General features: G+C 42.5%; 2 protein-coding genes across 12 annotated transcripts in view; both read right to left on the bottom strand.

The window, feature by feature from the left end:
• The window catches only part of LOC118372495 (SPRY domain-containing SOCS box protein 4-like), a 144,864-nt gene extending 129,284 nt beyond the window's left edge, over nucleotides 1–15,580 (bottom strand). For 5 of the 9 annotated variants that reach the window (XM_052463493.1, XM_052463492.1, XM_052463487.1 and 2 more), the window contains exon 1: nucleotides 15,425–15,580. The gene's annotated coding sequence lies outside the window, so the exon portion shown is untranslated. Of the gene's footprint in view, nucleotides 1–2,418; nucleotides 2,453–3,581; nucleotides 3,850–15,190; nucleotides 15,312–15,424 lie in introns of those variants that run through there. The other 4 variants (XM_052463488.1, XM_052463490.1, XM_052463489.1 and 1 more) reach the window with 3 other exon arrangements.
• A 4,646-nt stretch (nucleotides 15,581–20,226) lies between these two features.
• LOC118372492 (solute carrier family 25 member 36-A) overlaps nucleotides 20,227–27,029 on the bottom strand; it is a 59,687-nt gene continuing 52,884 nt past the window's right edge. For all 3 annotated transcript variants that reach the window (XM_035758413.2, XM_052463495.1, XM_035758414.2), the window contains exons 5-7: nucleotides 25,535–25,601; nucleotides 24,723–25,015; nucleotides 20,227–24,430 (exon numbers count right to left, since the gene is read on the bottom strand). In XM_035758413.2, the coding sequence (XP_035614306.2) occupies nucleotides 24,237–24,430; nucleotides 24,723–25,015; nucleotides 25,535–25,601 (554 nt within the window). In that variant the 3' untranslated portion in view covers nucleotides 20,227–24,236. The remainder of the gene's footprint in view (nucleotides 24,431–24,722; nucleotides 25,016–25,534; nucleotides 25,602–27,029) is intronic.

The raw sequence follows: 27,029 nt of genomic DNA, 5'->3' as shown, positions 1-27,029 counted from the left end.
ACTGGGTTCTTGGGGACCTTCAATGCTGCAGATGTTTTTGTACTCTTCCCAAGATGTGTGCCTGGACACAATCCTGTCTTGGAGCTCTACGGATAATTCCTTCGACAGCATGGCTTGGTTTTTGCTCTGACATGCACGGTCAACTGTGGGACATCATATAGACAGGTGTGTGCCTTTCCAAATCATGGTCCTCTACTCTTTTCACCAATGACCTGCCACTGGCATTAAACAAAGCATGTGTGTCCATGTATGCTGATGATTCAACCATATACGCATCAGCAGCCACAGCAAATGAAGTCACTGAAACCCTTAACAAAGAGTTGCAGTCTGTTTTGGAATGGTTTGCCAGTAATAAACTGGTCCTGAACATAATAAAACTAAGAGCATTGTATTTGGTACAAATCATTCCCTAAGTTCAATACCTCTGCTGAATCTGGTAATGAATGATGTGGCTGTTGAACAAGTTGAGGAGACTAAATTACTTGGTGTTACCTTAGATCGGAAAATGTCACGGTCAAAACATATAGATTCAATGGTTCCAAAGATGGGGAGGTCTAGCCTTAATAAAGAGATGACACCACATTCCAAAAAGCAAATCCTGCAGGCTCTAGTTTAGTCTAATCTGGATTATTGTCCAGTCGTGTGGTCCAGTGCTGCAAGGAAATACCTAGTTAAGCTGCAGCTTGCCCAGAACAGAGCAGCACGTTTTGCTCTTAATTGTAATCAGAGGGTTGATATAAATACTATGCATGCCAGTCTCTCTTGGCTAAGAGTTGAGGAGAGATTGACTGTTTCTTATAAAAAGTGATGCAATGTGTTGAAAATCCCAAATGGTTTGCATTGTCAATTTACACACAGCTCTGACACACACATATCCCATCAGACATGCCACCAGGGGTCTTTTTACAGTCCCCAAATCCAGAACAAATTCAAGAAAACATACAGTATTATATAGAGCCCTTATTGCATGGAATTTCCTTCCATCTCATATTGCTCAAATAAACAGCAAACCTGGTTTCAAAAAACAGATAACGCAACACCTCGCGGCACAACGCCTCTCCCATATTTGACCTAGATAGTTTGTGTGTATTGATATGTAGGCTTTGTGTGTATTGATATGTAGGCTATGTAGTTCTGTCCTTGAACGGTTCTTGTCTAATGATGTTCTGTATTATGTTTCATGTTGTGTGGACCCCAGGAAGAGTAGCCGCTGCTTTTGCAACAATGGGGATCCTAATAAAATACCAAATGTCCAATCAATTGAATTGACCACAGGTGGAGTCCAATTAAGTTGTAGAAACTAGAGGTCGACCGATTATGATTTTTCAACACCGATACCGATTATTGGAGGACCAAAAAAGCCTATACCGAAAAGACATTTTTTTAAAGTCGATTTTTTAAAATGTATTTGTAATAATACAACACCTGAAACCCCACCTCTTTAAGGAATACCTAGGATAGGATAAAGTAATCCTTCTCACTCCCCCCCCCCTTTAAGATTTAGATGCACTATTGTAAAGTGGCTGTTCCACTGGATGTCATAAGGTGAATGCACCAATTTGTAAGTCGCTCTGGATAAGAGCGTCTGCTAAATGACTTAAATGTAAATGTAAATGTATAATGACAATTACAACAATACTAAATGAACACTTATTTTAATTTAATACATCAATAAAATCAATTTAGCCTCAAGTAAATAATGAAACATGTTCAAAGTGTTGGAGAAGAAAGTAAAAGTGCAATATGTGCTATGTAAGAAAGCTAACGTTTCAGTTCCTTGCTCAGAACATGAAAACATATGAAAGCTGGTGGTTCCTTTTAACATGAGTCTTCAATATTCCTATGTAAGAAGTTTTAGGTTGTAGTTATTATAGGACTATTTCCTTCTATACCATTTGTATTTCATTAACCTTTGACTATTAGATGTTCTTATAGTATTGCCAGTGTAACAGTATAGCTTCAGTCCCTCTCCTCGCTCCTCCCTGGGCTCGAACCAGCAACACAACAGCCACCATCGAAGCAGCGTTACCCATGCAGAGCAAGGGGAACAACTACTAGAAGGCAAAGAGCGAGTGACGTTTGAAACGCTATTAGCACGTGCTAACTAGCTAGCCATTTCACTTCGGTTACACCAGCCTCATATCGGGAGTTGATAGGCTTGAAGTCATAAAAGGCGCAATGCTTGACGCACAACGAAGAGCTGCTGGCAAAATGCACAAAAGTGCTGTTTGAATGAATGTTCACGTGCCTGCTTCTGCCTACCACCACTCAGTCAGATATTTGTATGCTCAGTCAGACTATATGCAACACAGGACACTCTAGATAATATCTAGTAATATCCTCAACCATGTGTAGTTAACTAGTGATTATGATTGATTGTTTTTTATAAGATAAGTTTAATGCTAGCTAGCAACTTACCTTGGCTTACTGCATTCGCGTAACAGGCAGTCTCCTTAGAGTGCAACGAGAGAGGCAGGTCGTTATTGCGTTGGACTACGTATAGTTGCAAGATCGGGTCGCCCGAGCTGACAAGGTGAAAATCTGTCGTTCTGCCCCGGAACAAGGCAGTTAACCCACCGTTCCTAGGCCATCATTGAAAATAAGAATGTGTTCTTAACTGACTTGCCTAGTTAAATTAAAAAGGTCTAAAAATATATATAATAATAAAATAAATAAAAAATGTGGGCAAATCGCCGCCCAAAAATACCAATTTCCAATTGTTATGAAAACCGATTAAATCGGTCGACCTCTAGTAGAAATATCAAGGATGATCAATGGAAACAGGATGCACCTGAGCGCAATCGCTTAGCAAAAGGTCTGAATACTTATGTAAATAAGGTATCGGTTTTTATATTTAATACATTTACAAACATTTATAAAAACCTGTTTTCACTATCGGGTATTGTGTGTATATTACTGTAATTTTTATTTATTTAATCAATTTAAGAATAAGGCTGTAATATAAGAAAATGTCAAAAAAGTCAAGGGGTCTGAATACTTTCTGAAGGCACTGTAAGTCTCTGTGTTAGAAGAACACAGAGACATTATGAAACCACACTGTACATAATGAATACATACACCCCAGACATGGCAAACCACAGTCATTCACATACATGAGGTATAGCCTACTTACAGAGTACACACAATCACACACACTGGTATTGGATCACACAGTAAATCATTTTGCAGCATTACACACATTCCATATCACACTGCAACACGCACATTTATTTACCTGTATTTAACTAGGCAAGTTATGAACAAATTCCTATTTTCAATGACGGCCTAGGATCAGTGGGTTAACTGCCTTGTTCAGGGGCAGAACGACAGATTTTTACTTTGTCAGCTCGGGGATTCAAGCAACCTTTTGATTACTAGTCACACACACATACATACAAGTCAAAAGTTAGAACACACCTACTAATTCAAGGGTTTCTTTATTTTTACCATTTCTACATTGTAGAATAATAGTGAAGACATCAAAACTATGAATTAACACATTGGGAAGCATGTAGTAACCCCCCCCACCCCCCCCAAAAAAAGTGTTATTTTAAATATTAGATTATTCAAAGTGGACAAACCTTTGCATTGATGACAGCTTTACACACTATTGGCATTCTCTCAACCAGCTTCACCTGGTATGCTTTTCCAACAATCTTGAAGGAGTTCCCACATATGCTGAGCACTTGTTGGCTGCTTTTCCTTCACTATGCGGTCCAACCCATCCCAAACCATCTCAATTGGGTTGAGGTTGAGTGATTGTGGAGGCCAGGTCATCTGATACAGCACTCCATCACTCTCCTTCTTGGTCAAATAGCCCTGACAGCCTGGAGGTGTTGGGTCATTGTCCTGTTGAAAAACAAATGATAGTCCCACTAACCCAAAGATTGGAAAGCAGCTGCAGTCATCCCCCTCTTCAAAGGGGGGGGGGACACTCTTGACCCAAACTGCTACAGACCTATATCTATCCTACCATGCCTTTCTAAGGTCTTCGAAAGCCAAGTCAACAAACAGATTACCGACCATTTCGAATCTCACCATTCCTTCTCTGCTATGCAATCTGATTTCAGAGCTGGTCATGGGTGCACCTCAGCCACGCTCAAGGTCCTAAACGATATCTTAACCGCCATCGATAAAAAACATTACTGTGCAGCCGTATTCATTGATCTGGCCAAGGCTTTCGACTCTGTCAATCACCACATCCTCATCGGCAGACTTGACAGCCTTGGTTTCTCAAATGATTGCCTCGCCTGGTTCACCAACTACTTCTCTGATAGAGTTCCGTGTGTCAAATCGGAGGGTCTGCTGTCCGGACCTCTGGCAGTCTCTATGGGGGTGCCACAGGGTTCAATTCTTGGACCGATTCTCTTCTCTGTATACATCAATGAGGTCGCTCTTGCTGCTGGTGAGTCCCTGATCCACCTCTACGCAGACGACACCATTTTGTATACTTCCGGCCCTTCTTTGGACACTGTTAACAACCCTCCAGGCAAGCTTCAATGCCTTTACAACTCTCCTTCCGTGGCTTCCAATTGCTCTTAAATACAAGTAAAACTAAATGCATGCTCTTCAACCGATCGCTACCTGCACCTACCCGCCTGTCCAACATCACTACTCTGGACGGCTCTGACTTAGAATACGTGGACAACTACAAATACTTAGGTGTCTGGTTAGACTGTAAACTCTCCTTCCAGACCCATATCAAACATCTCCAATCCAAAGTTAAATCTAGAATTGGCTTCCTATTTCGCAACAAAGCATCCTTCACTCATGCTGCCAAACATACCCTTGTAAAACTGACCATCCTACCAATCCTCGACTTTGGCGATGTCATTTACAAAATAGCCTCCAATACCCTACTCAACAAATTGGATGCAGTCTATCACAGTGCAATCCGTTTTGTCACCAAAGCCCCATATACTACCCACCATTGCGACCTGTACGCTCTCGTTGGCTGGCCCTCGCTTCATACTCATTGCCAAACCCACTGGCTCCATGTCATCTACAAGACCCTGCTAGGTAAAGTCCCCCCTTATCTCAGCTCGCTGGTCACCATAGCATCTCCCACCTGTAGCACACGCTCCAGCAGGTATATCTCTCTAGTCACCCCCAAAACCAATTCTTTCTTTAGCTGCCTCTCCTTCCAGTTCTCTGCTGCCAATGACTGGAACGAACTACAAAAATCTCTGAAACTGGAAACACTTATCTCCCTCACTAGCTTTAAGCACCAACTGTCAGAGCATCTTACAGATTACTGCACCTGTACATAGCCCACCTGTAATTTAGCCCAAACAACTACCTCTTTCCCAACTGTATTGAATTTATTTATTTATTTATTTTGCTCCTTTGCACCCCATTATTTTTATTTCTACTTTGCACATTCTTCCATTGCAAAACTACCATTCCAGTGTTTTACTTGCTATATTGTATTTACTTTGCCACCATGGCCTTTTTTGCCTTTACCTCCCTTCTCACCTAATTTGCTCACATTGTATATAGACTTGTTTATACTGTATTATTAACTGTATATTTGTTTTACTACATGTGTAACTCTGTGTCGTTGTATCTGTCGAACTGCTTTGCTTTATCTTGGCCAGGTCGCAATTGTAAATGAGAACTTGTTCTCAACTTGCCTACCTGGTTAAATAAAGGTGAAATAAATAAATAAAAAAAGCCCAAACCAGATGGGATGGTGTATCGCTGCAGATTGCTGTGGTAGACATACTGTTTTTTTAAGAGTAGCTTGAGGTGGGGGTCGTCTCAGTCATCGAAATGCAAACGAGAACTGACGTCGCTAAATCATTTTTTAATTCTCTGTGTATGAGAATAAATTAGTGTTGCAACTGAGGACAGATGTGTATGCGATACGTGCTTCAGCACTCGGCATTCCGTTCTGTAAACTTGTGTGGCCTACCACTTTGCAGTTGAGCCGCTGTTGCTCCTAGACGTTTCACTTCACAATAAACATCTCTCCTTAATACATTCTCATAACTTTAGCTGTGATAGACAGAAATAAGAGAGAGTGTGGATAAGAGGGAGACAATCTGAGATTGAGAGAGCATGAAAGAGGGAAGAAAATGCAAAGAGATGACAAGACAAATTAATGAAGTAAAAAAGAGAATATATGCTACAGGGAAGTGAGTTGGATAGCATGAGAATGAGATGGAGGGAGGAAATATAGTTGTGCACCGATATGGTGGCAAAGACAAAGAGGGTGGATGGGAGGAAAGAACAAGAAAGAAAGTTGTGGTATGATAGATTGGCTGAGAGGAAGGACAGTGATGAAAACAAAGAGAGCGCCGCAGGGGTGGTTGGAACAGGGAGAGCGCCGCTGGGGTGGTTGGTGCAGGGAGAGCGCCGCGGGGGTGGTTGCGCCGCGGGGTGGTTGGGGCAGGGAGAGCGCCGCGGGGGTGGTTGGGGCAGGGAGAGCGCCGGGGTGGTTGGGGCAGGAGAGGGGTGGTTGGGGCAGGGAGAGCGGGGCGCGGGGTGGTTGGTGCAGGGAGAGCGCCGCAGGGGTGGTTGGTGCAGGGAGAGCGCCGCGGGGGTGGTTGGGGCAGGGAGAGCGCCGCGGGGGTGGTTGGGGCAGGGAGAGCGCCGCGGGGGTGGTTGGGGCAGGGAGAGCGCCGCGGGGGTGGTTGGGGCAGGGAGAGCGCCGCGGGGGTGGTTGGGGCAGGGAGAGCGCCGCGGGGGTGGTTGGGGCAGGGAGAGCGCCGCGGGGGTGGTTGGGGCAGGGAGAGCGCCGCGGGGGTGGTTGGGGCAGGGAGAGCGCTGCAAGGGTTTAAGACAGTAAATGAGGCAGACAAAATGAAAGAAGAGAGAAAGACAGGAGAAACAAAGTCAATCTCAGTCTGACTTTCTTTTTTTAATGAGACATGCTCATGTGTTTAAAAACACCACAGAGAAAGTCAGACAGAGAATAAGAGATGGAAGAGAGAATGAGAGATGAAGGCACAGAAGAGAGAGAGAGAGAGAGAGTGCGCTGCTAAAACAGACAGACTGTCCTGAGGTGCCTCTGGTCTCACGTAGTGACTGGCTGGGCAGATCCAGCACACAGATAAATGACTCCATGTCACCATATCCCTCTTCCTCCCTCTTCCTATCCGTCATTCGTGCCGCTCCTCTCCAATACCCTTGACATGGCATCAATCATCCCGAACAAAAAAACATTTGTATCCTTATTTTACCAGGTAAGTTGACTGAGAACACATTCTCATTTACAGCAATGACCTGTGGAATAGTTACAGGGGAGAGGGGGGATGAATGAGCCAGTTGGAAGCTGGGGATGATTAGGTGGCCATGACGGTATGAGGACCCACACAGTGTTCCAGACTAACATTTTCCCACTGGTGGCACTAAGTTTCAGTTTGTGGCACCAGCCCATGATTTGGTCGCACCCCAAAAATATATATAATCTGCTGTCACGCAATAGAAAATATGAGTATCATTCTCAGTGCTTTATTAAAAAGTATAATATACTGAGATGGTATTGAATAAATACTTTATTTCATCATCTTATGTTGTTAACTATTTTAATTTTAATTCCAGTGATTGAAATGCATTGTGGGTAGACAATTATGCTATTGTTGTTATATTTTACTGTTAAAATAAGTCTCCAGAATTATATATTGTTGGTTAAATAGAGATGAATTTGACTACATCTTTATGTGATCTAATATCATAGGCAAATTTATTTGGGGCTAATTCATCACCCGAGTTGGCCTAAGTGGAAACTCAAAACCCATTACCTAGATCAAACTCCAAAGATAATAGCCACTGCTAGTAGCCATGTATTAATAACCCTCTACAGACTAAGCCCTGACATTTGACACTACAGTGAAAATGGTTAACTTTTTTAAAGCATGGCCCCTGAACTCTCGTGTATTTTCTACACTATGCAATGATATGGGCAGCAACCATGTAAGACTTTTACAACATACAGAAGTGCGCTTGGTTATCAAGGGGCAAAGTATTGACATATTTTGGGGAATTTAGAGACAATCTTAAAAGTTCTTGACTGGCCATTATTTCCACTTGTCTGACCACTTGACTGATGATGAGTTTCTCACAGGACTGGCCTATCTGGGTGATGTTTTTTCCCCCCCCTCGCCTGAATGATCTGAATCTAGGATTACAGAGACTCTGCAACTATATTCAATGTGCGGGATAAAATTGAAGCTATTAATAAGAAGTTGGCGCTCTTCTCTGTCTGCATTAACAAGGACAACCCACAGGTCTTTCCAACATTGTATGATTTGTGTGCAAATGAATTCAAGCTTACGGACAAATGTCAAATGTGACATAGCAAAGCACCTGAGTGAGTTGGGTGCACAATTACACAGGTACTTTCCCAAACCGGATGACCCAAACAACTGGATTCGTTATCCCTTTCATGCTATGACTCCAGTCCACTTATAGATATCTGAACAAGAGTGCCTCATCAAAATTGCAACAAGCGGTTCTGTGAAAATTGAATTTAAATCAGAAGCCACTGCCAGATTTCTGGATTGGGCTGCATTCAGAGTATCCTGCCTTGGCATATTGCACTGTTAAGACTTTGATGCCCTTTGCAACCACGTACCTATGCGAGAGAGTGGACTCTTGGCCCTCACTAGCATGAAAACGAAATACAGGAACAGACTGTGTGTGGAAAATGATTTAAGACTGAGACTCACTCCAATACAACATTGTGTGTGTGTGTGTGTGTGTGTGTGTGTGTGTGTGGAGCAGGCTTACAATGATGGCAAAAAACAACATTTGAGAGTGCGCTGACCCTGGTGCTAGAGGGGGTAGGCAGCTGGAGGTTGAATGTTTGTAGGGATACGGGACTATAAAACGTTTGGGAACCACTGTACTAAGCTACAATGGCAAGAAAAAGTATGTGAACCCTTTGGAAATACCTGGATATCTACATAAATTGGTCATAAAATTTGATCTGAACTTCATCTAGGTCACAACAATAGACAAACACATTTTGCTTAAACTAATAACACAAACAAGTATATGTTTTCATGTCTTTATTGAACAGTGTAAACATTCACAGTGCAGGGTGGGAAAAGTATGTGAATCCTTGGATTTAATAACTGGTTGACCCTCCTTTGGCAGCAATAACCTCAACCAAACATTTTCTGTAGTTGCGGATCAGACCTGCACAACGGTCAGGAGGAATTTGACCAATCTTCTTTACAAAACTGTTTCAGTTCAGCAATATTCTTGGTATGTCTGGTGTGAACTGCTCTCGAGGTCATGCCACAGCATCTCAATCAGGTTGAGGTCAGGACTCTGACTGGGCCACTCCAGAAGGCGTATTTTCTTATGTTGAAGCCATTCTGTTGATAATTTACTTCTGTGTTTCGGGTGGTTGTCTGGTTGCGTCACCCAACTTCTGTTGAGCTTCAAATTGGCGGACTGATAGCCTAACATTCTCCTACAAAACTTCTCGATAAACTTGGGAAATATTTTTTTCTGTCGATGATAGCAAGCTATCCAGGCCCTGAGGAAGCCCCAAACCATGATGCTCCCTCCACCATGAGGTTGATGTTGGTATGCTGTGGCTTTTTTTCTCCACACAGTGTTGTGTGTTCCTTCCAAACAACACAACTGTAGTTTCATCTGTCCACAGAATATTTAGCCAGTAGTGCTGTGGAACATCCAGGTGCACTTTTGCAAACTTCAAAAATGCAGCAATGGGTTTTTTTGACAGCAGTGGCTTCTTCCATGGTGTCCTCCCATGAAAACCATTCTTGTTTAGTGTTTTAAGTAACATATACTCGTCAACAGAGATGTTCGCATGTTTCAGAGTCTCTCTAGGACTCTAGGATTCTTTTTAACCTCATTTTGCAAGAGCACAGCACAGAATGCTGTCATCTTTGCAGGACGGCCACTCCTAGGGAGAGTAGCAACAGAGCTGAACTTTCTCCATTTATAGACAATTTGTCTTACTGTGGAGTGATGAACATCAAGGCTTATAGAGATACTTTTGTAACCCTTTCCAGCAAGTCAACAATTCTTAATCGTAGGTCTTTGGAGATCCCTTTGTTCAAGGCATGGTTCACATCAGGCAATGCTTCTTGTGATTAAAAAAAAAACTCAAAATGTGAGTTTGCTATAGGCCAAAGCAGCTCCAATCTCGTCTCATTGATTGGATTCCATGTTTGCTGACTACAATTAGCTTTTGGAGAAGTCATTAGCCTAGGGGTTCAGATACTTTTTCCCACCTACACTGTGAATATTTAAATGATGTATTCAATATAGGCAAGAAAAATACAATAATTTGTGTGTTATTAGTGTAAGCACACCGTTTGTCTATTGTTGTGACTTAGATGATCAGATCAAATTTGATGACCAATTTATGCAGAAATCCAGGTAATTGTAAAGGACTCACTTTTTCTTGCCACTGTATATGCAATTGTTTTAAGGCCATACCAAGGATCATTTAGACATTTTCCTTTTGAATTGTAAAACCCCTTGAAGTATAAAAAATCAAATGTAATTTGGCCTTACTGCTATTAGCCCATACAAATGCATTGAACATATTCAATACATAGAACAGATAAGCCCCCCGCGAAAAGAAGTTGTCAGAATAGCTGTATAAACTTCAGACAAGTCCCAATATGTTTGTTGGGGGTCATAGAGCAAAACTGAGAGTGACATCTTTCCATAGGGGGTCATAATAGTTTGTAGGCAAAACCGTTTGGACGCTGCAGACGATTTTGTGAGAAGACGGATTTTCTGGATGTGGCATGGTCTGACAAACACTGCTTTAGCTCTGTCACCTTTCACCACAGATGTGGAAGTGCACACTCCTTCACTGCAGCCGAGGTGAGTAAGACATTTAAACGTGTTAACCCTCGCAAGGCTGCAGGCCCAGACGGCATCCCCAGCCGCGCCCTCAGAGCATGCGCAGACCAGCTGGCCGGTGTGTTTACGGACATATTCAATCAATCCCTATACCAGTCTGCTGTTCCCACATGCTTCAAGAGGGCCACCATTGTTCCTGTTCCCAAGAAAGCTAAGGTAACTGAGCTAAACGACTACCGCCCCGTAGCACTCACTTCCGTCATCATGAAGTGCTTTGAGAGACTAGTCAAGGACCATATCACCTCCACCCTACCTGACACCCTAGACCCACTCCAATTTGCTTACCGCCCAAATAGGTCCACAGACGATGCAATCTCAACCACACTGCACACTGCCCTAACCCACCTGGACAAGAGGAATACCTATGTCAGAATGCTGTTCATCGACTACAGCTCGGCATTCAACACCATAGTACCCTCCAAGCTCGTCATCAAGCTCGAGACCCTGGGTCTCGACCCCGCCCTGTGCAACTGGGTACTGGACTTCCTGACGGGCCGCCCCCAGGTGGTGAGGGTAGGCAACAACATCTCCTCCCCGCTGATCCTCAACACGGGGGCCCCACAAGGGTGCGTTCTGAGCCCTCTCCTGTACTCCCTGTTCACCCACGACTGCGTGGCCACGCACGCCTCCAACTCAATCATCAAGTTTGCGGACGACACAACAGTGGTAGGCTTGATTACCAACAACGACGAGACGGCCTACAGGGAGGAGGTGAGGGCCCTCGGAGTGTGGTGTCAGGAAAATAACCTCACACTCAACGTCAACAAAACTAAGGAGATGATTGTGGACTTCAGGAAACAGCAGAGGGAACACCCCCTATCCACATCGATGGAACAGTAGTGGAGAGGGTAGCTAGTTTTAAGTTCCTCGGCATACACATCACAGACAAACTGAATTGGTCCACTCACACTGACAGCGTCGTGAAGAAGGCGCAGCAGCGCCTATTCAACCTCAGGAGGCTGAAGAAATTTGGCTTGTCACCAAAAGCACTCACAAACTTCTACAGATGCACAATCGAGAGCATCCTGGCGGGCTGTATCACCGCCTGGTACGGCAACTGCTCCGCCCTCAACCGTAAGGCTCTCCAGAGGGTAGTGAGGACTGCACAACGCATCACCGGGGGCAAACTACCTGCCCTCCAGGACACCTACACCACCCGTTGTTACAGGAAGGCCATAAAGATCATCAAGGACATCAACCACCCGAACCACTGCCTGTTCACCCCGCTATCATCCAGAAGGCGAGGTCAGTACAGGTGCATCAAAGCGGGGACCGAGAGACTGAAAAACAGCTTCTATCTCAAGGCCATCAGACTGTTAAACAGCCACCACTAACATTGAGTGGCTGCTGCCAACACACTGTCATTGACACTGACCCAACTCCAGCCATTTTAATAATGGGAATTGATGGGAAATTATGTAAATATATCACTAGCCACTTTAAACAATGCTACCTTATATAATGTTACTTAGTCTACATTATTCATCTCATATGCATATGTATATACTGTACTCTACATCATCGACTGCATCCTTATGTAACACATGTATCACTAGCCACTTTAACTATGCCACTTTGTTTACTTTGTCTACACACTCATCTCATATGTATATACTGTACTCGATACCATCTACTGTATGCTGCTCTGTACCATCACTCATTCATATATCCTTATGTACATGTTCCTTATCCCCTTACACTGTGTATAAGACAGTAGTTTTGGAATTGTTAGTTAGATTACTTGTTGGTTATCACTGCATTGTCAGAACTAGAAGCACAAGCATTTCGCTACACTCGCATTTAACATCTGCTAACCATGTGTATGTGACAAATAAAATTTGATTTGATCATCGGCGGATGGAATGGATTAAGACAACAAAACATCTCTAGCTTAAAAATACAGATTTGTATGGGGATTTTATTATGCTAATTAGATGTCCGTGTGGGAGCGGACATCAACTCAGGGTTTTTAAGTCAAATAGTACATTTTATGTAAATTTCAATTGCAGCCTACCGTCAAATGAGGCTATGCACTCGCAATGACCAATGTGCATTTCGCAAAGCCATATCAAATATCTTGTTTGTAAAGCACAGTGCTTTCGGAAAGTATTCAGACCCCTTGACTTTTTTCACATTTTGTTACGTTACAGCCTTATAAAGTCAATTAAATACATTTTTGTTTACTCAATCGACACCCCATAATGACAAAGTGAAAACAGGTTATTAGAAATGTTTGCAAATGTATTAAAAACAAAAATACCTTATTTACATAAGTATTCAGACCCTTTGATGAGACTCGAAATTGAGCTCAGGTGCATCCTGTTTCCATTGATCATTCTTGAGATGTTTCTACAACTTGATTGGAGTCCACCTGTGGTAAAGTCAATTGATTGGACATGATTTGGAAAGGCACACACCTGTCTATATATGGTCCCACAGTTGACAGTGCATGTCAGAGCAAAAACCAAGTCATGAAGGTCAAAGGAATTGTCCATAGAGCTCTGAGACAGGATTATGTTGAGTCACAGATCTGGAAAATAGTACAAAAAAAAACTGTCTGCAAGTATTGAAGGTCCCCAAGAACACAGTGGCCTCCATCATTCTTAAATGGAAGAAGTTTGGAACCACCAAGAGTCTTCCTAGAGCTGGTTGCCCAGCCAAACTGAGCAATCGAGGGAGAAGGGCCTTGATCAGGGAGGTGACCAAGAACCCAATGGTCACTCTGACAGAGCTCCAGAGTTCCTCTGTTGAGATGGGAGAATCTTCCAGAAGGACAACCATCTCTGCAGCACTCCACCAATCAGGTCTTTATGGTAGAGTGGCCAGACGGTAGCCACATGAGAACCCGCTTGGAGTTTGCCAAAAGGCACCTAAGGACTCTCAGACCAAGAGAAACAAGATTCTCTGGTCTGATGAAACCAAGATTGAATCTTTGGCCTGAATGCCAAGCGTCACCTCTGGAGGAAATCTGGCACTATCCTTAAGGTGAAGCATGGTGGCAGCATCATGCTGTGGGGATGTTTTTCAGTGGAAAGATGAAAGGAGCAAAGTACAGAGAGATACTTGATGAAAACCTGCTTCAGAATGCACAGGACCTCAGGCTGGGGCACCAAGTTCACCTTCCAACACGACAACGACCCTAATCACACAGCCATGACAACGCAGGAGTGGCTTCGAGACAAGTGTCCGAATGTCCTCGATTGGCCAAGCCAGAGCCCGGACTTGAACCAGATCGCACATTTCTGGAAAAACCTGAAAATATCTGTGCAGTGATGCTCCCCATCTAACCTGACAAAGCTTGAGAGGATCTGCAGAGAATAATGGGGTGTGCCAAGCTTGTAGCGTCATACCCAAGACTCGAGGCTCTAATCACTGCCAAAGGTTTCAACAAAGTACTGAGTAAAGGGTCTGAATACTTATGTAAATGTACTATTTCAGTTTATTTCAAACAAATTGGCAAAAATGTCTAAATCTGTTTTTGCTGTCATTATTGTATGTAGATTGAGGGGAATAATTTAACATCAATTTTAGAATAAGGCTGTAACATAAAATGTGGAAAAAGTCAAGGGGTCTGAACACTTTCCAAATGCACTGTAGTTGCTATAGAGGTGAGAATTGAGAAGTAAAAAGTATACCTACAGAAAGCTGACGCTCCTCTCCATGCATGACAAGAGGATAGTGGTGTTTTCCCCGCAATTGGATTTTAAAATGTTAAACAATCAGAACTCATTGTTATATAATCAGAAATGGGAGAGAGTGGCTCACTCAACACAGCAGCAGGCCCCAGCAAAACAGGTAACATTATCCTACAGAGGAAGGAAGGCAGACCCTTCCATTACATTAATCATGAGGATAATATACTTTACCGTTTGACCAAATCATGGCTTTAGCCTCCTATAAAAATAGGGGATGTTGAGTGCACCAAGGCGACCAATACATTTTAAAACTTGCACAGCCAAGTCAAAGGATTGCAAAATGCTGGCCGCCCACCACACACACACACTTAGTCAAATTAAAAAGTAGTGTACATGTTGCACCTGGTCCCCTCCCTGTGGACCCCCCCAGTACCCAGCTGTTCAGTGCCTAAACCCTCCCTGGTCAATGACTGCCTGGCAGCCAGCTGCGCCAGCCTCTGAACCCAACCCGGGGCAGAGGGCTTTGACAATTGCCAATTCCATGTAACAGAGTGATGCTGAGACTCTTGATTATTTTACTTGTCAAACAAAAACCACTCATTGCAAAGTTAAACAAACCATATCGCTATGCACAATGACTACTTGTAACAATGTCCACTAAAATACAGTGCAGATGCTAAGTTTGGTCACATAATTACGTTTTTTGCTGTTTATGCAGTCAATCTTGTTAAAATGACGGAATTTATCGCTGAAGCCAAGACGCTCGCACTTTCTATGTTGAAGCTATATGTAAACATTAGAACACCGCCGAGAAGTCAACTTCAAATCAACAATTATGTAGAATGTCAACGCCACAGGAAACTCGCAAAGTTGTTAAGCATTCAAAAAAAACGGTTGATATGAACACAGTTTTAACAAACGTAGCAACTCACCGTATTCGATTGTAACTTCAGAACCGCTCCAGCAGTCGATGCATTGTGAATATCCATTCACCTCGTCTACAACGCTTCAACGAGGATAGGTTATCGACCACAACGCACAAGTCAAGAGTGACGCGATTGGCTAGGTTATTTGTGTGTCCTAGTGTCTGCCCGTTTCACGCTTCAATGGGCGTTTCTAAACCGGGTACTTTTGGTTCCTGGATGCTGATTCATGTGTGTATCAAACAATTTACCACGGGTATAACGCAAAAATACTTGTTTACTGTTGTATTTATGTTTAACTAGTTTATAATGGCAATAAGGCACCTCGGGGTTTGTGATATATGGCTAATATAGGCAACCACGGCTAACGCCTTGATCACACCGACAGGTTTTTGCATTTTAGTACACCATAAGTACATTCATTCCCAATGGAAAGCTGCATTTGCCCTACAGCGTTGCACTGCTTTCTGTTCTGTGTGGTGCATACCTAGGAATTATCTAACTGTATGCATCAAACTGTGCGTAGACAGCTTGACAGAAATGGTAGCAGAAGGTGAATGTTGAACTTTGTTGTACACATATCCAGATGATGCTGCATAACATTTTGCTCCTTATACTACCGGTGTGATCTAGGCGTAATGGCTTTATCCATGCACCCAAACTGACTCATTCACACCTACAGCATCATTGCATTTTGGTACACCAGAAGTACATTCATTTCCAATGCAACGCTGCATTTGCCTTGCAGCATTGCGTTGCAGAGTCAGTAGCAGTGCATTCTGTGTGGTGAATATGTTGTATTTATTGAATGTATGCATCAAATTGTATGTGTAGACAGCTTGACAGAAATAGTTGCAGAAGGTGACTCCTCGATCACACCTACAGCATCATTGGAAAAATTGTATGCAGCATCATCTGGATATGTGTGCAACAAAAAGTAAACATTGACCTTCTGCTACCATTTCTGTCAAGCTGTCTACACATACAATTGAATGCATACATTTGATAAATCCAACATATTAGTGACACAGAATGCACTGCAATTAACCGTGCAGGTCAAACACAGCTTTCCATTGGAAGGGAATGTTCTTCTGTACCAAAATGAAATGACGCTGTCGGGGTCATCGAGGCGTGAAGGTTAAACTTTTGTTGGACACTAATCCGTACCATTTTGTGCAAAAACACCGTAGGTGTGATTGAGGTGTTAAAGAACAGCCCTTAGCCGTGGTATATTTAATGCTGCTTTCATAACCAAGTGAGAGGTGGTAATTAAAGGTTGTGAAGAAGTGAATAGGACTTTGGTGCATTCATGTTTTGAACTGGGAAATACCATCCAACATGGAGGTCATTTAAGGCCTGTGATTGTAAACACAGCAAAAAACTAAACTTTTTCAAGACCCTGTCTTTCAAAGATCATTTATACAAATCCAAATAACTTCACAGATCTTCATAGTAAAGGGCTTAAACACTGTTTCCCATGCTTGTTCAATGAACCATAAACAATTAATGAGCATGCACCTGTGGAATGGTCGTTAAGACACGGTAGGCAATTAAAGAGGTCTTTCTACTGACTCTGAAAAACACCAAAAGATAGATGCCCAGGGTCCCTGCTCATCTGCGTGAACGTGCCTTAGGCATGCTGCAAGGAGGCATGAGCACTGCAGATGTGGCCAGGGCAATAAATTGTGAGACGCCTATGACAGCGCTACTGGGAGACAGGACGGACAGCTGATCATCCTCGTAGCCGCAGACCACGTGTAACAACACCTGCACAGGATCGGTACATCCGAACATCACACCTGCGGGACAAGTACAGGATGGCAACAACAACTGCCCGAGTTACACCAGGAATGCATAAACCCTCCATCAGTGCTCAGACTGTCCGCAATTGGCTGAGAGAGGCTGGACTGAGGGCTTGTAGGCCTGTTGAAAGGCAGGTCTTCACCAGGCAACAACGTCGCCTATGGGCACAAACCCACCATCGCTGGACTAGACAGGACTGGCAAAAAGTGCTCTTCACTGACGAGTTGCGGTTTTGTCTCACCCGTGATGGTTGGATTCGCATTTATCGTCGAAGGAATGAGCGTAACACCGAGGCCTGTAATCTGGAGCGGGATCGATTTGGAGGTGGAGGGTCCGTCATGGTCTGGGGTGGTGTGTCACAACATCATTGGACTGAGCAATCTCAACGCTGTGCGTTACAGGGAAGACATCATCCTCCCTCATGTGGTACACTTCCTGCAGGCCCATCCTGGCATGACAATGCCACCAGCCATACTGCTCGGTCTGCGTGATTTCCTGCAAGACAGGAATTTCAGTATTCTGCCATGGCCAGCGAAGAGCCCGGATCTCAATCCCATTGAGCATCTCTGGGACCTGTTGGATCGGAGGGTGAGGGCTAGAGCCATTCCCCCAAGAAATGTCCGGGAACTTGCAGGTGCCTTGGTGGAAGAGTAGGGTAACATCTCACAGCAATAACTGGCAAATCTGGTACAGTCCATGAGGAGGAGATGCACTGCAGTACTTAATGCAGCTGGTGGCGCCATCAGATACTGAAAGTAACTTTTGATTTTGACTCCCCCTTTGTTCAGGGACACATTATTCAATTTCTGTTAGTCACATGTCTGTGGAAATTTTTCAGTTTTTGTCTCAGTTGTTGAATCTTATGTTCATACAAATATTTACACATGTTAAGTTTGCTGAAAATAAATGAAGTTGACAGTGAGGGGACGTTTCTTTTTTTGATGAGTTTAGATCCAGAGTTGCTTTGACTCTCTAACTCAAAAGGAAGATGAACAGAATAAATGGAATCCTGCAAAATCGGCAGTGTATCAAATACTTGTTCTCCCCACTGTATATGGCCAATATACCATGGCTAAGGGCTGTTCTTAGCACGATGCAACGCGGAGTGCCTGGATACAGCCCTTAGCCATGGTATATTGGCCATATATCACAAACCCCTGAGGTGCTTTATTGCTATTATAAACGGGTTACCAATGTAATTACAACAGTAAAAATAAATGTTTTGTCATACCCGTGGTATATGGTCTGATATACCGCGGCTGTCAACCACCCAGTTTATAATTAAGCAATAAGGCACGAGGGGGTGTGGTATATGGCCAATATACCATGGCTAAGGGCTGCTCTTATGCACGACGCAAAGCAGTGTCTGGATACAGCCCTTAGCTGTGGTATAATGGCCATATACCACAAACCCCCCGATGTGACTTATTGCTATTATAAACTGGTTACCAATGTAATTAGAGCAATAAAAATACATGTTTTGTCATACCTGTGGTATACGGTCTGATAACCACGGCTGTCAGCCAATCAGCATTCAGGGCTCGAACCACCCAGTTTATAATAGACAGTATACGACGTGTATGACAAAACATTTATTTTTAAATCAAATCAAATCGAAATCAAATTTATTTATATAGCCCTTCGTACATCAGCTGATCTCTCAAAGTGCTGTACAGAAACAGATTTTTACTGCTCTAATTACGTTGGTAACCAGTTTATAATAGCAATAAGGCACCCTGGGGGTTTGTGGTATATGGCCAATATACCACAGCTAAGGGCTGTATCCAAGCATACCACACCCACTCAGACCTGATTAATTATACAATCCGACTGTAGATTTTTTTTTTTGTATAGAATATAGGTAGGCTACTCAATTTTTGATGGGATCTTATACAATATAATTCACATACCATCAACTCTAATGACAAAGGCTATGGAATCGCTTTCTATTAACCTACCTCGCGAGGTAAGATTGGTGAAAGCGTCCATGTTAGAGCCTCTGTAACTGTCATGTTTATTATAAAGCTACCTACGTATACATTTAACCCACAACGTTGCAAGGTAATTACTGTTATTACTCCGATGTATTGTTGGCTACATGGTCTACTACCAAAGTTACTTATGGTCACAATTGTGAGTGCTTCAAATTTTCTCACAAAGACCAAAAACAGGACATCAATGCCTTTGTATTGCTTTGAGGAGACTAAGATTGTAACTCGACTAATCAATAGAATTTCAGGACCTCATGTTGTTTGGATGACACTTCCCATCGGTCAGGTTGGAAACGTACCTCCTTTATGGCGACAGAGCGCCACTGGAGTTGATGGTTTAATGGGATGTAGGCAGTACTGTCACGTTGGCTTTGCCTTTGCTGACACCGTGTGGTACAATGTCCTACAGTGTAAAACAGGCTCAGCATAACATAGCCAACACAACAGCAGTCAAGAAAGTCCATAGTAAAATTGCCTGAACAAACATGGCCTTTGCTTTGCTTCTAGGCCATTTATATAGAAATAAATTAACAAGCAAGCAATTTGAGTTACAATTTGGGTTTTATCAACTGTTGAACAAAAAGGAGGGATGATGATATAGGCGGCAAAGTAAAGACCACGTTAACCAACAGCAAACAGGTGAGATCGAATGGCATTTCAGATACAGGCTGATGGCAGAGTCAAAACAAAACATTTGAAATAAATGAGATCACTAGTAATCCATTATTCTATTTACACATTTTGAAAGATTTGACCTCGTTACCGTATTTCTCCTTTAAATACTGAGTCATCAAGCATCTGAGAAAAATATGTTTCAGGCAAAAACATGGATACAACAAATCGCTTGGAACCGTCATGCAACTCAGAAACTTGGGCCTCTTTCTAGGGTTCTTGACTTTCCGACCTGAAGATCACCAATGTCATGATTACATTTTTTCCCCCCGAGATCCCAGTTGTCTTTGTATACACCATCACCCAAGACTCTGTGGAGAAAGACAGCTCATGATACTGCAGATCTGATGTCCTGTATAGTGTTTTATTTCCAATACAACAGAGTCTTGAATTGAAAGCAGAACAGGACAGTAATTTATATGCAAGCCTATGCTCTACAACAAAATACATCACAGTTGATTGTTCATGGAACTGTTGTTGGTTTGTGAAAATGATATTCCTTTGTACACTAGTTATTCAAGTCAGTTTGACTATCAGGGCACTGACAGTAACGATTACACCTACGCTGTAGTCTGTGGGAAAAGGACTCCAGTATGTTCATTCACATTGCGGTTTTAATACAGTATTTCAGTGGAAAGGAAACAAGTTGAAATTGGCATGAGAAAATGGGCAACTATTGTAGATAAAGACACTGTGTTTGAACGCTTCCATGTACAGAAGGATATTTACATCCATCTAAATTATACGCATCATAATCCCATGTAGCCTCTGCACTGCCGAAAAGTATTTAAATCAGGAATCCAGAATCAGTTAAAACTACTTCAGGGCAACTTGAATGCCAAAACAATCTTGTCATATTGACACTACAATAATATAAATATTCAGTAAGATTGAACCCCATCTGTTTATTATCGAAATGCCAGATTGAGAATTTGGAACAAAGGCACTTAACCCTCATTGCTCCTGTAAAATCACTCTGGATAAGAGTGTCTACTAAATGACTATAATGTTAAGAGCTGATAGTATGTTGTAGCAGTCTCCACACTTAGATATGGAGGTTACTATGGATAGCAAACGGGGTCAAAACAAAACAAAAAATTCAGTATTTTACACCAAATCAAATTATTTTATGAATGCCATAAAATTAAAGACCATATTTCAGCATCAAGCCTTACATGTCAAATTAAATACAATATTATAATATACAATTAACAAAATAAAAATGTCAACACACCATGTTGCAACAGGTTAAAATATCTTGACAATAGTACACAAACAAAACAAATAATTTGCAACTGAACTGCAGTATAATACATGGATCTAAGCAAAATATACACAATAGTTGATATGCATAAACATGTACTATATCAACACACAAATGAAAATCCTTTGCAAGATTAAGTACTCAACTGTACAATATCTGCAATGGGAACTGTTGAGCAAAATACAGTTTTTGCATAAACAGTAACACTATTCTTATAATGCAAGATTAAAATGTCCCACACACACACACACACACACACACGAATGTTAAGCACAAGACCCAAAAGGTCATAAATGTTGAGTTGGAAGCCATTGGTAAGGCAGGGCTCGGGTGTAGGAGCTGGGATGGACCACAAATGTACAGTAGCTCAGCCTTGCTCCTAACCTTAATGATCTACACTGAACAAAAATATAATGTGTAAAGTGTTGGTCCCATGTTTCATTAGGTGAAATAAAAGCATGGCGCTTGTAACGCCAGGGTAGTGGGTTCGATTCCCGGGACCACCCATACGTAGAATGTATGCACACATGACTGTAAGTCGCTTTGGATAAAAGCGTCTGCTAAATGGCATATATTATTATTATTAAAAATCTTATTTCTCTAAAATGTTGTGCACAAAGAATCTATCCACCTGACAGCTGTGGCATATGTAGAAGCTGATTAAACAGCATGATCATTACACAGGTGCATCTTTTGCTGGGGACAATAAAAGGCCACTCTAACATGTGCAGTTTTGTCAAACACAATGCCACAGATGTCTCAGATTTTGAGGGAGTGTGCAATTGGCATGTTGACTGCAGGAATGCCCACATGTTGCCAGATAATTTAATGTTAATTTCTCTACCATAAACCACCTCCGTCATTTTAGAGAATTTAGCAGCACGTCCAATCAGCCTCACAACCGCAGACCACGTGTATGGCGTTGTGTGGGTGAGCCGTTTGCTGATGTCAACGAACACAATTGCATTTGATCAATGAACATTTGAATGCACAGAAATAATATGACAAGATCCTGAGGCCCATTGCGAAGACCACTTCTTTTAATAAGGTATCTGTGACCAACCAATGCATATCTGTATTTCCAGTCATGTGAAATCCACAGATTAGGGCCTCATACATTTATTTCAATTGACTGATTTCCTTATATGAACTGTAACTCAGTAAAATCAGTTGCATTTATATTTTTGTTCAGTATACATGATTCACTTTTAGTGGAGGGAACTCTACCAGATATCAGGGATGTTCGCTCTCACCCCACAAACACACAAAAATACACAAACGGAGTCAAATGCACAGCAACACACACACACACACACACACACACACACTTTCTCTTGCACGCACTTATGGTCACAGTCCGAGTCTTGCAAACACTCAGGTTGGGAGTAGTGATGAAATAAACATTGACACAACCTGGCTTCAACACTTAAATTATCATCAAGTAGCGGCATCACACCGATAGATAGATCTCTAACCTGCTAAATGTTGGTACCCTTCTAGGGTAGTGAAGTCTAGTTCATTCACGAGACAACTAGGTCCTTCACAATGACTAGTATCAGAGAAACAATACCGTTATACAAAAACACTGAAATGATAGTCAGCTTTCAAAACAAAAACCACTGGTTAAGTGTGAGGCATGTGTTGTGATCGGCGATCACTAGTCTTGTGGAGCAGTGCACCATATGCAATGCTTCAGACTATAATGGGAAACTCGAACCTTCAGGGGAATGCTTGAAGACAAACTCGTTGTTGTGCATGTATGGTTTGCTTGCTATTTTCTTTTGATATACAGGTAACTGCCAAAATAAAGAAAACACTTGCGTAAATGATGGATAGAAAGTATATTGAAAGCAGGTGCATCCACACAGGTGTGGTTTTTGAGTTAATTAAGCAATTAACATCCCATCATGCTTAGGGTCATGTATAAAAATGCCCAGTTTTTTCTCAGGGACTTTAAAAGAGGAGTTTCATAGGAAAATAGAGGGGTTAGTCACCAGATCTCAACCTGATTGAAGACTTATTGGAGATTATGGAGCGACGCCCAAGACCACATTTTCCACCACTATCAACAAAACACCAAATTATGACATTTCTCCTGAAAGAATGGTGTCGCATCCCTTCAATAGAGTTCCAGACACAGAATCAAAGCCAAAGCACATTGAAGCGGTTTTGGTTGCTTGTTGTGGCCCAACGCCCTATTAAGACACTAGGTTGGCGTTTGCTTTATTGTGACAAGGTTTTAAAGGCCCAGTGCAGTCAAAAGCATGATTTTACTGTGTTTTATACACAATGGAGGTTGGAATATTGTGAAGTTGTAAAAATTATGATAATGCCCTTTTAGTGTAAGAGCTGTTTGAAGAGACCTGAAATTTCAGCCTGTTTAGGTGGGATGGAACTTTGAAATCAGTTAATAGACCAATAAGAAAGAGTTCCAAACCTCTCTTCCAATAGTAGCTAGCTTTCCCCTCCCCACTCAAACAGTCCTAGCAAAATTCTTGCTTGAAAAAGTGATCTGGGGGGAAATCAGTTGAAAATAAAGATACCCATCCACCAAACTTGGTTTCAAGTTACTGAAACAGAGCATGCTAAGCTTGTTTCAAATATTAGCTTACATGCTAAATCCTAGTGAAAAAGCACTAATTTAATCAAATGCATCTACTGGAGAATTTTATGTAATGTTCAGTGTTATGACACCAGTTTTTGATCGATTGTTTTCAAGCATTCCCTTTCAGATTGTAATTTCCGATACAGGCTAAAGCAGTTTGGTTTCATTCTACAAAAGACACAGCGACAAACTTAAAACTCTTTAAAGGCCACAACATGATATCAGTCTTTCCTTCAGAGACATCTCCTGTTTGACAGGCTCTATAAAAAGACTGACCCAACTGTTTCTCTCTGTCCCCAGACCATAGAGCCCCCTTGAGAGTCAACCTGTAGGATTAGGGTGTGAGGTTGTTGGATGGGGAGTAGGGGGGCTCCTGTTCTTTCTTCTTGGTTCTGGTCCATATCAGTTTTCCTTTGGTCTCCATCTTAAATATGCCCAACCAAGTCAGTCACTTCCTACTTTCTCTCCAGACAGGAAGGGGAGGGGCTAGCGTTGTAGCATGTAGACCACCATCTCGTAGGTGGACATCATGATGGCGGTGTTGGGGATCTGGCGGACCAGATGGGTGGTGAGACCACGGTACAGGGCGCGGTAGCCCTCCTCCTTAGGTACTGTCAGTAATGTCTGGAAGAAGGAACGGTACTTGCTGCCCTCCTCTCGTAGCCGGGTGCGGATCACCTCTACAGAGGGAAGAGAGGACAGGAGAGAAAAGGGGGAGAGGACAGGAGAGAAAAGGGGGAGAGGACAGGAGAGAAAAGGGGGAGAGGACAGGAGAGAAAAGGGGGAGAGGACAGGAGAGAAAAGGGGGAGGACAGGAGAGAAAAGGGGGAGGACAGGTGAGGAAAGGGGAGGGGGAGTGGAGAGAAGGGGGGGGATAGACTGATTAACCCCGATTCAGTTTTAAAATATGTATCATTGGCGATACAAATATCATATCAAACAATAACCATAAGGGTGATACAACATGCATACCGTGGGGGTAGGCGAGAGAGGTGGCACAGGTCTTGGAGGTGGCGGCGGCCAGCATCATGCCCACAAAGTCTGAGGCATCCCTCACCGACTCGTCCTCGTCCTGATCCATGCTGGCCTGGGCCCTGGACTCCATCAGCTTGCGCTTGATGCTCTCATAGATGACAAAATGGATGACAGTCTCAGAGATGCCGGCATACGAGGCAGACATACCCCGATAGAAGCCCCGCCAGCCCTCCGCCTGGTAGACCCGCCGCACACACTCAAACGCATTCATGCGCCTCTCGCCACGGTTCCTGTGGTAAAAACACATTTGGGGGGGGGGGTCTTTATAGCTAAACGGAATACCTTTGGCAAGTAAGTAACATATTAAGGGATTCGCAACATCCAATAACATAATATGCTCTACTAGTACTCAGAATAACCCCTTTTCCCTTAGCACAATGAATCAAAACAATATTTTATTTTACCTCTATTTAACCAGGCAAGTCAGTTAAGAACAAATTCTTATTTACAATGATGGCCTACTGGTGAACAGTGGGTTTACTGCCTTGTTCAGGGGCAGAACGACAGATTTGTCAGCTCGGGGATTCGATCGTGCAACCTTTCAGTTAATAGTCCAACGCTCTAACCACTAGGCTACAATAAGCATGACAATGCATAACATACAGTATTTAGAGAACCAACAAAATATGAAACAGCTGTGGATTAACGTAAAAGCTTAGGGAATTTAAAATTGGCTGCATTCTGACTTTGGGGAATCAAATACTTTTACAACATGTGGCCTAGATACAGCCTCCCTCCTCAGTGCTTACCTGGCATCCAGCTGCAACCGGGTCTTGATCAACCAGATGGGATTGGTCACCGTGATAGCAGTGAACCCTGGGAAGAAGAGTTCAGAGGTTCAGACAGGGGGAGTGACTGTGTGAAGGACTCAGCCTATCCAAGGACAGAGATATATACAATGGGGGGGTGTATATTTCACAAAGCACCACCAATGAGTGAGCCAGCCATCTAATAACTGTATTTCCTGGATGATAAAGGAAGATCAACTTGAATATAGGGAAGGATATTACAGATTCAATACTTGCAGTAGTAACCCAACGACATTCAACTTCAGCTGGCTTTATGAACTAGAAAAGTAAGAGTTTGAACTGACTGCTGGCCTACCTATGGATCCTGCGTTTTGTGAAATACAACCCCGGTGCACTCTAAACATTTCCTTCTCAACTGGCAGCAGTGTGTGTAAGCTTTGTTGACATCTTTAAGCTGTGTTTATTGGCCTTTTACGAGCGGTTTATTTACCTCTATTTAACCAGGCAATCTTGTAAAATGTTTCCTTTTATCGCTGGTGCTCTGGTACCAGAGATTATAAAACATTTAAACTTGATTACCTTTGTTAAGGGCAGACTGTCCCTCACAGGAATGGTATTATATGGACTGATTAGATTCCTCAAGGTTATTACAGTACAGGCAAAAACTCAGCTTAAAGATGCAGTCCACATTCTTCATATTTACAAGTTGCAACAAATATAACCAAGATAAAGCCTATAAATACTATTCCTTAGTGTTAATAAACAATGTGGGCCTGAATCTCATGTACACGGAAGGCACTACAGAATGATATAGCATAGTGCTATGCTATTGTTCAGCCCCCTCAATGAAAATCATTATTATACTTCACTCTGATTAAGTGTGCCTGATAAAATACTACCATTTAAATTAGTCAATGAATTTAGTAAATGTAATTTGAACAATAGTAGCTAGCTCCCAGATGAGGTGAGCTCAGCCCTACAGTAGGCCTACATCTTAAGAGAAAGTCCTTGTATGAACGACGTCATGGTGTGAGCCTCAGCTGAAGGCCTCATTGGCTGCCATGAGGAAACTAAATGGAGTCTGGCCTTCTTGAATGATTCAAGAGGACCAAAGAGGGAAAATCACAAAGTGGACAAGTAGGCGGATGTTATTTCCCGGGGAAACTTTATGAATACCAAAACATTTACTAGTTTAATAGTGTTATTAATAAGTTGCTTGTACTAAATTTGGGTTTGATTTTTTTTATTTTTATAACAGAGACCAATGAGTCTCCTGACAATGCAACAAGTCAGTATGCTAATTCACACAGGAGTGTTATGTCATATACATTACAAGGTATATGACAAATGTGTAAGGTGCAGGTCATTCTAGTGTGATCATAATGTGTGCATTTTTAAAAGACAGACAGTAAATCCTGCACATCACTTGTGCTCTGTACCGATGTGGTCAAGATACTAAACCTCCAAACAGGAACATAATTTAAAACATGACCAT

Source organism: Oncorhynchus keta, chromosome 15 (genome assembly GCF_023373465.1).
Source record: "Oncorhynchus keta strain PuntledgeMale-10-30-2019 chromosome 15, Oket_V2, whole genome shotgun sequence".
NCBI lineage: Eukaryota > Metazoa > Chordata > Actinopteri > Salmoniformes > Salmonidae > Oncorhynchus > Oncorhynchus keta.
Note: the sequence above shows the minus strand (reverse complement) of the source record. Positions and strands in the feature narration are given on the sequence as shown.